This window comes from Schistocerca serialis, chromosome 4 (genome assembly GCF_023864345.2).
Source record: "Schistocerca serialis cubense isolate TAMUIC-IGC-003099 chromosome 4, iqSchSeri2.2, whole genome shotgun sequence".
Taxonomy (NCBI): Eukaryota; Metazoa; Arthropoda; class Insecta; order Orthoptera; family Acrididae; genus Schistocerca; species Schistocerca serialis.
Genome location: NC_064641.1, coordinates 634401417 through 634412310, shown reverse-complemented (window position 1 = coordinate 634412310; position 10894 = coordinate 634401417). Strand labels below are relative to the sequence as shown.

Sequence of the window (10894 nt, the reverse complement as noted above, 5' to 3'; positions counted from 1 at the left end):
TTCAAGTTAAACATTTACAGGCAAAAATGTGTAGTAGTAACAGTAATAGTAGTAGTAGTAGTAGTAGTAGTAGTAGCAGCAGCAGCAGCAGCAGCAGCAGTAGTATAATATTACTAATAATAAAAATAATAAGGGTGTCTGCAGTATCTGAAGCACACTGAAAACTCACCCTGCCGGGATGGGAATGGTGGGTTTTATCTTCATTGTAAGAAAAGTTTTAAAACATATGGTGCCTAAATGTCAAAAAACAATCAATGAAAAGTGGCATATACCACAATATCTGCCTGATACTGTGTGATCAAGAGTTTGTGCTGACAGTATGTGGTTTTATCACAACAATTCTTCAAAAGGAAGAAAAGCAACATTAAGGTTTAACATAATGGCTACAACATGGTCATCAGAGATGGAGGGATAAAAGGGGAAGAAATTTGACTGTGCCCTTTGAAAGACACTACCTTGCTATTCATGTTAAATGATTTAGGGGATATGAGCAGCTGCCACCCCTCGAATACAGATCCAGTACCTTATCTTTGTGTCACCTTGCTCTGATGCTCCAACACATGTGTGAAAAACTTGCAGTCTGTTTAGCTCTACTAGACACTTCATTGTAATTCGAATAGCATATCCGTCAATGTAGCAGCAATAAGTTGTAAAGCTATTGAACCTTCCCCTACATCCCCACCCTTGTTTCATATGGTTTTGCCTTGTCCTAATCAATGTCCAGCTGGAAAGTGGTGACTGCAACTTTTCAAACATTAAAACTTCAATATGGTGAAGAAGCATACAGAAACATGTACTTTATTACAAGCATCACCATAGATTTTAGAAGGAATAATGAGTATCATTTGCAACAAATATCAAAACAAGAAAAATACAAACACAAAGTACTAATTTTTGTGCTTTACATTTCACAATAAACAAACAGAACTATGCTTTAAGTGTTATTACACTGTCTAGGAAATCCTGTGTTAATACGGGCCTGTTACTTACATGCAGTCCAATAAATGCAACCAACAGATCTTGTCTGCTATAGAGGTACCATCTCTGATGCTGTATAATTCAAGAAGCACATATAGCCACTTAGGAAAATATGAGATAAGCATTGCGACAGCTCGCTTGTCTTCCACCATTTTCTTTTTTATTTCAGAAACTGTGACTGTCTTATTAAAGTTTTTATCTTGGTTATCCTTTGGATGTAAATCTGGGTCCACACTCATCATCACTGCCAACATTCGATATTCTGGTGGGAACAGTTCAATTATACTACCTTTCTTCCGGTGCAGGACAGCCCTTACGAATTGTGAGATGATACACAACATTCTAGAATGGGCTCTGGACAAAACCAAAAGCTCATGAAGGACGCATGCTGATAGCTTAAAAACAGATGGTGATTTTGAGCACAAATCAATAAGAGAAGACACTTCTATTTTTTCCAGTTGGTTTTGAAGGACAGAAAATTCTCTCTCATCTAGTATCAAAGTTTCTTGACACAGATTTACAATGGTTCTCTCTACACACAGTGGGAGATTCACAGCCAGATTTTCTATGTTTTCAAGTGAGAGCCTAATGTTGTCTGCAATACAATAAACATCCTGACATTAATATTTCCTTCAATTATTCTTAAGAAGTGATTCAACTGAAAAATATTATTAATCTTACTTCTTTTCTGCCAAAGTTGTTGAAGAAATTCTGTGCCTTCATTACATACATTTGAAGTAAAATGTGTTATTACAAATGCTACAACTTCATTCTTCATGTCAAAATTTGCATTTATCTCCAATAATGCTGCAGTAAATGCAATTAAATATTTAGCTTCCTTTGCTGCTAGATGTTTGTAATCAAACTTATCGGACATCAAAGTCGCATCCAAAATATTTGTTGTTGTGATTTCAAATGGAAAGTCAATGGATGGTGGTCGTACTAAATAACGTAAGAGTTCCTGGAAAAAAAAGGAAAGTAAAAACTGGAAAAAAAATGTTTTCTGGCTGGAATGTCTTAGGCCATCAGAACATCACATGTAGTACAGGCAGTTTATTAGACAAGCAAAAACAAAATCAATACATGAGATTATTTCAGTATCAACAAATAAAATAAAAAACAGCCTGGAATATAATTAGCACAGAGAGAGGAACAAAAAGTACACACGGGTGATAAATGAAACAGAAAGCATGAAACTGAGTGTCAAGACCACAGATAAAATAAAAATTGCCAACAACCTGAATAATAGGTACATCGATACAGTAGAAAACCTAATGCATGAAAGTAATAACCATGGAAGTAACCATACCATAGTCACAGATAAACTAAGTCACTTAGTGTTCTTGAAATTGGCAACTGAAGAGACTCCGGCAAAGATTTAAAAAATTCTAGAAGCAAGTGACTTAAGGATTGAAATTGTTTTCAGTGAGTTAGCAATTAATTTTTTTTGTGTGTGTGTCTGTGTTTTCGAAAGGTGTAATTGATTTGCTGTTTGTGGTGTGGTAAGATGTTTAATTTATTGTTTGGCTTCTCTTGTTAGGTATGGATATGATGATCAAGTTCAACAGCGCGCGTGGTTGCGGGTGGAGATGGGGGAGGTCACGATGTTCTTGATTAAGTTTCTGCAGATGTTGGGATTAAAAGCAGAGATTGCCAAATGCAGTGTCTGCAGAGAGAATATAATGTTGGCGAGAGTTCCGGCGTCTCGGACCAGGGACAGGTACATGTGGCGGTGTCTGAAGGACAACCGTTGGCACTCCATTAGATGTGGTTCCTGGTTCAAAAATCTAGTGTGGCCATGAGAAGATTGTTTTGCGGACTTACTGCTTTTGTTATAGGTTCTCTATTAGATTTTGTGCACATAAGAGTGGAGTGAGTGAGAGGATGGTGTTAGATTGGTTTTCTTTTTGTAAAGATGTGTGCTCTGAGTGTGTGAAGTAATAGGGGTAAGTTGGGTGGGCCGGGGGTGATGGTTGAGGTAGACACATCATAGTTTGGGAAGAGGAAGTATGGGAGGGCTAAGTCTCTGGTTGGTTTATAGATGTGGCGGGATGTTACCTCCGGGGGTGGGTATCCTGAAAGAGTTTTCAGGGTTTTGAAGGGGCATGTTGTTGTTGTTGTTGTTGTGGTCTTCAGTCCTGAGACTGGTTTGATGCAGCTCTCCATGCTACTCTATCCTGTGCAAGCTTCTTCATCTCCCAGTACCTACTGCAACCTACATCCTTCTGAATCTGCTTAGTGTATTCATCTCTTGGTCTCCCTCTACGATGTTTACCCTCCACGCTGCCCTGCAATGCTAAATTTGTGATCCCTTGATGCCTCAAAACATGCCCTACCAACCGATCCCTTCTTCTAGTCAAGTTGTGCCACAAACTTCTCTTCTCCCCAATCCTATTCAATACCTCCTCATTAGTTACGTGATCTACCCACCTTATCTTCAGCATTCTTCTGTAGCACCACATTTCGAAAGCTTCTATTCTCTTCTTGTCCAAACTGGTTATTGTCCATGTTTCACTTCCATACATGGCTACACTCCATACAAATACTTTCAGAAACGACTTCCTGACACTTAAATCTATACTCGATGTTAACAAATTTCTCTTCTTCAGAAACGATTTCCTTGCCATTGTCAGTCTACATTTTATATCCTCTCTACTTCGACCATCATCAGTTATTTTACTCCCTAAATAGCAAAACTCCTTTACTACTTTAAGTGTCTCATTTCCTAATCTAATCCCCTCAGCATCACCCGATTTACTTTGACTACATTCCATTATCCTTGTTTTGCTTTTGTTGATGTTCATCTTATGTCCTCCTTTCAAGACACTGTCCATTCCATTCAACTGCTCTTCCAAGTCCTTTGCTGTCTCTGACAGAATTACAATGTCATCGGCGAACCTCAAAGTTTTTACTTCTTCTCCATGAATTTTAATACCTACTCCGAATTTTTCTTTCGTTTCTTTTACTGCTTGCTCAATATACAGATTGAATAACATCGGGGAGAGACTACAACCCTATCTCACTCCTTTCCCAACCACTGCTTCCCTTTCATGCCCCTCGACTCTTATAACTGCCATCTGGTTTCTGTACAAATTGTAAATAGCCTTTCGCTCCCTGTATTTTACCCCTGCCACCTTCAGAATTTGAAAGAGAGTATTCCAGTTAACGTTGTCAAAAGCTTTCTCTAAGTCTACAAATGCTAGAAACGTAGGTTTGCCTTTTCGTAATCTTTCTTCTAAGATAAGTCGTAAGGTTAGTATTGCCTCACGTGTTCCAACATTTCTACGAAATCCAAACTGATCTTCCCCGAGGTCCGCTTCTACCAGTTTTTCCATTCGTCTGTAAAGAATTCGCGTTAGTATTTTGCAGTTGTGACTTATTAAACTGATAGTTCGGTAATTTTCACATCTGTCAACACCTGCTTTCTTTGGGATTGTAATTATTATATTCTTCTTGAAGTCTGTGGGTATTTCACCTGTCTCATACATCTTGCTCACTAGATGGTAGAGTTTTGTCATCACTGGCTCTCCCAAGGCCATCAGTAGTTTTAATGGAATGTTGTCTACTCCCGGGGGCTTGTTTCGACTCAGGTCTTTCAGGGCTCTGTCAAACTCTTCACGCAGTATCTTATCTCCCATTTCATCTTCATCTACATCCTCTTCCATTTCCATAATATTGTCCTCTAGTACATCGCCCTTGTATAACCCTCTATATACTCCTTCCACCTTTCTGCCTTCCCTTCTTTGCTTAGAACTGGGTTGCCATCTGAGCTCTTGATATTCATACAAGTGGTTCTCTTCTCTCCAAAGGTCTCTTTAATTTTCCTGTAGGCAGTATCTATCTTACCCCAAATGAGACAAGCCTCTACATCCTTACATTTGTCCTCTAGTCATCCCTGCTTAGCCATTTTGCACTTCCTGTCGATCTCATTTTTGAGACGTTTGTATTCCTTTTTGCCTGCTTCATTTACTGCATTTTTATATTTTCTCCTTTCATCAATTAACTTCAATATTTCTTCTGTTACCCAAGGATTTCTATTAGCCCTCGTCTTTTTATCTACTTGATCCTCTGCTGCCTTCACTACTTCATCCCTCAGAGCTACCCATTCTTCTTCTACTGTATTTCTTTCCCCCATTCCTGTCAATTGTTCCCTTATGCTTTCCCTGAAACACTCTACAACCTCTGGTTCTTTCAGTTTATCCAGGTCCCATCTCCTTAAATTCCCACCTTTTTGCAGTTTCTTCAGTTTCAATCTGCAGTTCATAACCAATAGATTGTGGTCAGAATCCACATCTGCCCCTGGAAATGTCTTACAATTTAAAACCTGGTTCCTAAATCTGTCTTACGATTATATAAGCTATCTGATACCTTTTAGTATCTCCAGGATTCTTCCAGGTATACCTAGAGGGAATTGGTGGGGTTAATTGAAGAGTATATTAAGGAGGGGAGTACTGTAGTTTTTAATGCTTTTTCGTCATACTGGGGTTTGGGGAAGAACAGTTATGATCATTTAGTAGTAAACCACAGATTAGGGTTTAAAAATTACAAAACTGGGTCATGTACAATAGAGGGGTTTTGGGAGTGGTTAAATCATTCAAAGTGAGGGGGAAGAGGCACTCTTCGAAGCTGCAATCTCACTTTGATGAGTCTTGCTGGTGGAATAGCGGCCTGGGCATTACTGTATTTTTCGTCTTTTACTGAGGGCAGCGAGTAAGATATACAGGCCAAGGGTGGTTAGTTGAGGGGGTTTGGTCTGGGGGAGCGTTGTTTCATGATTATGTTGGTGAGGATCTTTTTTGTTGCAGTTGTTTTTGAGTTGCAATGTGTGAATGAGTTTCATTTATTTTGTGGTTTTTATTTGTTGGCAATTTTTTTATTCTTGGGGGAGAGGGGGACTGGATTTGGGGGAGGGGGTTGGGCTGGTAGGCCGTGGGTGGTTTCGGAGTTTTTTATGTTTTTCTTTTTTGTTTGTTTGTGTGTGTATTTGGGTGTGTGTGTTTTTCGGTATCATCAGCTGTGTTTGACCTATGTAAGTTAAGGGAAGTGTTCGATTCCACTTTTATTGTTTTAACGATAGTTGTGGTTGATCTATATAGCTCAAGGGAAGTGTTTGATTACAATTTTTGTAGTTGTAGGTATATTTTGTGGTATCGACATTTGCGGTTGAGCTAGATGGGTGGATTTTGTGGGTGCAGTGGAATGTGATAATATTGTGTCATTCTTTTTTTTGTCGTCGTTTTTTGTGGTTTGGGATTGTGCTGTGTCTTTTTTTATGTTTATGTTTAGCTTGTCCCTACCTTAAAACCCAAAATTACCCACTTGTCCTGTAAGTTTCATTATATTTTTGGAGGGAGATGTTATTGTTGTAGTTATATGTATTTTCCTGTTTGTTGTCTTGTTTATGTAGTGACGTCATATGCGCCATATTGGATATGCTGAGCATGGTCGCCGTATTGATGACATCATGTGTAAAAAGCAGACTGGTGGAATCAGACACTTCTGTAATCCCCATCAACTTAATGAAAATTTTACTTGTGTACAAACAAGGAAAGCATAGTTATACTAAGATTACGGATTGATCCCTTTGGCCTCAGGCTCCTCAAAAATATTAGCAATGCTCAACTGCTTTTCTGGAAAAACATAATGTGCACAGCATATATGCCAAAAAGGCAAATAACAGACACAGCTTTTCAGTCTTAGAAAGAAATAATAGTGCAGGTCTTCGGCACAAGGATGGTAGTTTTCTTTGAATTATTCAAACGGAAATAAGCTACTTATTAAGCTGAAAAAAAGTACATGATTTTAAAGAGGATCACACGGATGTATTTTTGGGAGAAAAAACTGGTACAAGCAGCTTCATTTAGGTTTTTAGGTAGGCTGCAACAATAGACAGCGAGCGAAATTGGAAGCAGCAGATAAACACCATTTCCAATAAGGTGTGTTCACTGAAATTTGTAATCTATTAGTTTTGTATGTATTTCAAGGCATCTTGTGTATCATGGACTTTTTGAGCCACACATGCAACATGGAATCCCAGTATGGAGGAACTCTATCATTGCAGGAATAAAAAGAACACTCACACTACATAAAAACTGATTTGGATATATTGGCAAGCAAAGGAACAAAACCGATCTTGTAGAAATTGTTTTAAGAATCTCAATATTTTAACATTTTAATCACTGTACACCAAATATTTAGGACAAGTGTGACTATCACTAGATGCTAAATTGGGGATAACTGAGACCCCAAATCCAAATGGCAAGGAACAGAAAAAATTGCAGTGCCTTTCTCATAAACTACACATTTTTCAAAATACTCCAGAATCAAATTAATAATAGTATTGCTTGCAGAATTACAAAGCCTCAAAACTGAGAAGCCTTTCCCTGGAACACTAATATTTCCGGCAGACAGACAATTATATTGTGTGGTAGAATATATGACCAGATGTTGAACCGCAGTATACCCTTGGAACAATAAATTTTGTTTGCCATATAAACAGAAAGTGAACTAATATAAGAATGTGAATTCTCACTAGATCGAATCGTTGTACTATACCACTTATGTAAAATTAAATGATACGTCATAAAATCATAATTTTTTAATTCTTGCATTGTAAATAATGATGTACTGTGTAATATTATGTCTTAAACCACTGTGTGTTGTTATATTGTATACGGTACGCTACTACACGTGTATGATATCTAGATGGTAAGCACAATGACGTGTCCACTGGAATACGCAAATAGCTCTACGAAAATAAATTTAAGGGAGCAATAAAGAGCCAGTCACAATTTGTACTGCATTCTCCTAAAAGAAAAAAAAAAACACTCTTTCAACTTACCAAAGTAGCAACTTTTCTCTCGTCATTATTTCGAATTTCTTTACTTGATAAAATATGAATTAAGGCAGACGCATAATCATTTAGGTTACCGCTGTTCAAGAGGCAAAATGGAAATTCCTCACCGTCCCTCTTAGGGTACAGATCAAAAGCCATCGTTAACTATTTTGCACGTTACAACAAAACAATAACATTCCGTATTAATAAGCCTACAACCACAGCATTTATTGCTATAATCTATCTATTGCAATGTATGAATATAATAATCAACACTCAACACGTATTTGAAGCAAGGACGTAACATACACCATCCACGCGGGGCGAGATATACCTAGCGCGCATGCGCAGCAGCAGACGATACGCGCGAGCAGCAGACGATACGCGCGGAAAGAAAATAGAACTGTCTAATGTCTTATGAAGTCGTTCGCTGTACTGCGCGTAACCCAAGAGCGATGTATGATATACTGGCGTGTCATACGTTCAAATTATTTATCTGAGCTCAAGGTTGCTATTTATTAAGAAATTGTTTTTTTACCGTTATTTATTAAGTGTTTTTCTCTTATGTAGGTTAGTACTGTTCTGAATTACAGACTCAACAGTTTTATGTTACGACACTGGGTCACATAAGTATATGCATATCGAAATTTACATTTATACAGCATATTGCACATGGAGGATCCATCTGTTTTTGGAGCTATTGCCCTGGCAGTGACAGTAAATCTTCGGTTTAGGGCAGAATGGCGACGAAAATGAAAAGCCAGACGTTGTTGGGTTCGACCCTGGCTGAAAAGATTGAACGAAGGCAGGGGAATATATTTAATGTTAATGAAAGAACTGAGGCCCGAAGATCCGCAATAATTTCGGAACTTCGTTAGGATGGACATGGCCTGTTTCGAGAAGCTGCTGATTATGACAGAAGACGGATTTAGCAAGTGTGACGCAGTCATGAGGGAGGCTATCTCACATTCTCGAAAGTAAGAAGTAAATCATATGTTTATACTTTTTGTGATTATACTAGCCTAGATCACTGATAAAACACCAGTAAACGCCCTGTAGCGACGCTGCCGCGCGCTAATTCAAGCTCGCCGGTGTGTGTGTGTGTGTGTGTGGTGTGTGCGCGTGCGTCAGTGCAGTGCTGTGCGGTCGTAATTACTGTACACGACGTCTGTGTAGTTCTGCGCCCGGCCTCTAGAGGCGCTGTGTTTTCTAGATTTTATATACGTTCTGTTTATTATTATTATTCTTTGTTTCTTGAGTTAATTAGTAGTTCCATGCCTCCTGGCTTGTGTGGACGAGTACTGTTTTCTCTCCAATAACTACGGAAGTTTTCCCAGGATTAAGAATCCTTCTGTAGAGGCCGCAAGCAAATTTTGTAACTCCGATCAGTCCATGCACGCCGGGCGTCGTCAGATACGCGCTCGCAATAAAGTTATCGTTGCTGAACTGAAGGTCTTTATTCTTCTGAATCACGTTAAGCAAAGGTCGGACAGCCACCAGTTTAGCTGAACCCGACAGCCCTGTTATGTTGCAGGCTGGTTGTAACATTACGTTTCCTGGCGAATGGGAAATCTGTTAAGGATCTAGCTTTTAGCCACAGAGTAGCACAGTTCACCATTTCAAAAGCTGTTGAGAAAGCATGCACTGCAATTTGCAGCACTTGATAGGACTAATACTTAAAGGTGTACTTGTGTTATTTGTCCAAGTTTTTGAATATACGGTATATAAGCGCTACACAGAGTTTTTCAGACCTCGTCTATAGCACTGGGAGAAACTGCACGTACTGCGTCGCCTATCACTGGCAGTTTGTCTTTTCTGGCATGTTGAAATAAACAGGAGATGCAACCAAAACAAACATGAACTCCCGCAAGCTAAGGCATTAAGATACAAATCGAAAATCACCGTGTGGCGTTATATGCATGTTACTCAGAAAGAAACGATTGCCGACTTATTGTATTATAATACAGCAAGTCATACGTACACCTTTCCTCGCTGTATGCCTGAATTAAGACGCTTAACGTCTCTTTGCTCCATTTGATTTCTATAATACGAAGTAATCAATAGAAATAATGCTTCCACAAACAGCTAGTATAAAAGAAAATCTACTAGCAAAAAAAGTTTTTTCTCTGCATTTATGAAAACGTACTTACTTAAAAAAAAAAGCCGAAAATCCCCAACACGAAAATCTGAAATCAGCTACTAGCCACCAAGCTGTAAGACAGGGTTTACGCTATGAAATTACTTGTCAAAGATTTGATCAAATATTAGTCAAACGTATTTGACAAAGATCTTTGACGTCGTGCAAAAAGAGTGGCATTCATCTCACGCTAGGTGAGCAGAGCCCTACGTCATAGTGACGTAACGCTACGTCATCGAGATGTAAATAAACATATGGACTTCATGTGTGCGTATATCGATTTTTGCAGTTGTACCACAGAGGTTGCACGGTAACGTGAAAGCTAAATCTAAATAAACGCGTACAAACGAAGTGACTGCAGTTGAATTACTTATTAAGCTATAATCTCAACAGTTTTCGATGTTATTGTGTGTTTCTTGATGTAATGAATGTCTGAACAAAGGAACCATAACAATAATAAAAGTCAAAAATAGCGTCTAGTCATTTTTAAAAAGAAAATCCAATTAATTGTGCGTAAATCATGTGGATAGAAACGTGAAATAGAGAGAAATTAAAGTGTTTCGTATTTTTGTAAAAGCCAACGGATTGTACATAATTCTTGTGGACAGAAACGTCAAACTGAGAAATTAATGTGGTTCCAAAGATAATTCCGAATGTTGCAGGAATTTTAATTTTGCCTTCATGCTGAAGATCAGCACAGAAACTTTTGCTCTTCAGAAATAAATTATTGCTGATGATTATAATGTACTGACCTGTTATAACACATGTCATTATTTTTCTTTATATGTTGTATGCTGTTAAAAAACAGTGACATGTAAGTCACATTTACCAGCATTTTAAGCAACTGAAAGCAGTGAGTGCTGTTGCCATTTTCAGCTACTTTTTGTATGACTCTTAGGCAATATGGAAATAGCTATAGTAATCATGCCAAACAACCCCAAAAT

At 38.3% G+C, this 10894-nt stretch overlaps 1 protein-coding gene across 1 annotated transcript; it reads right to left on the bottom strand.

Annotated features, from left to right (window-relative positions):
• Nucleotides 1-769: 769 nt before the first annotated feature.
• Nucleotides 770-8157, bottom strand: LOC126475472 (uncharacterized). The gene is made up of 3 exons (XM_050103360.1): nucleotides 7820-8157; nucleotides 1660-1939; nucleotides 770-1573 (listed from the first exon to the last, which is right to left on the bottom strand). Exons 1-3 carry the CDS (start codon nucleotides 7970-7972, stop codon nucleotides 987-989), a joined length of 1020 nt encoding a protein of 339 aa, XP_049959317.1. The 5' UTR covers nucleotides 7973-8157; the 3' UTR covers nucleotides 770-986.
• Nucleotides 8158-10894: the final 2737 nt, after the last annotated feature.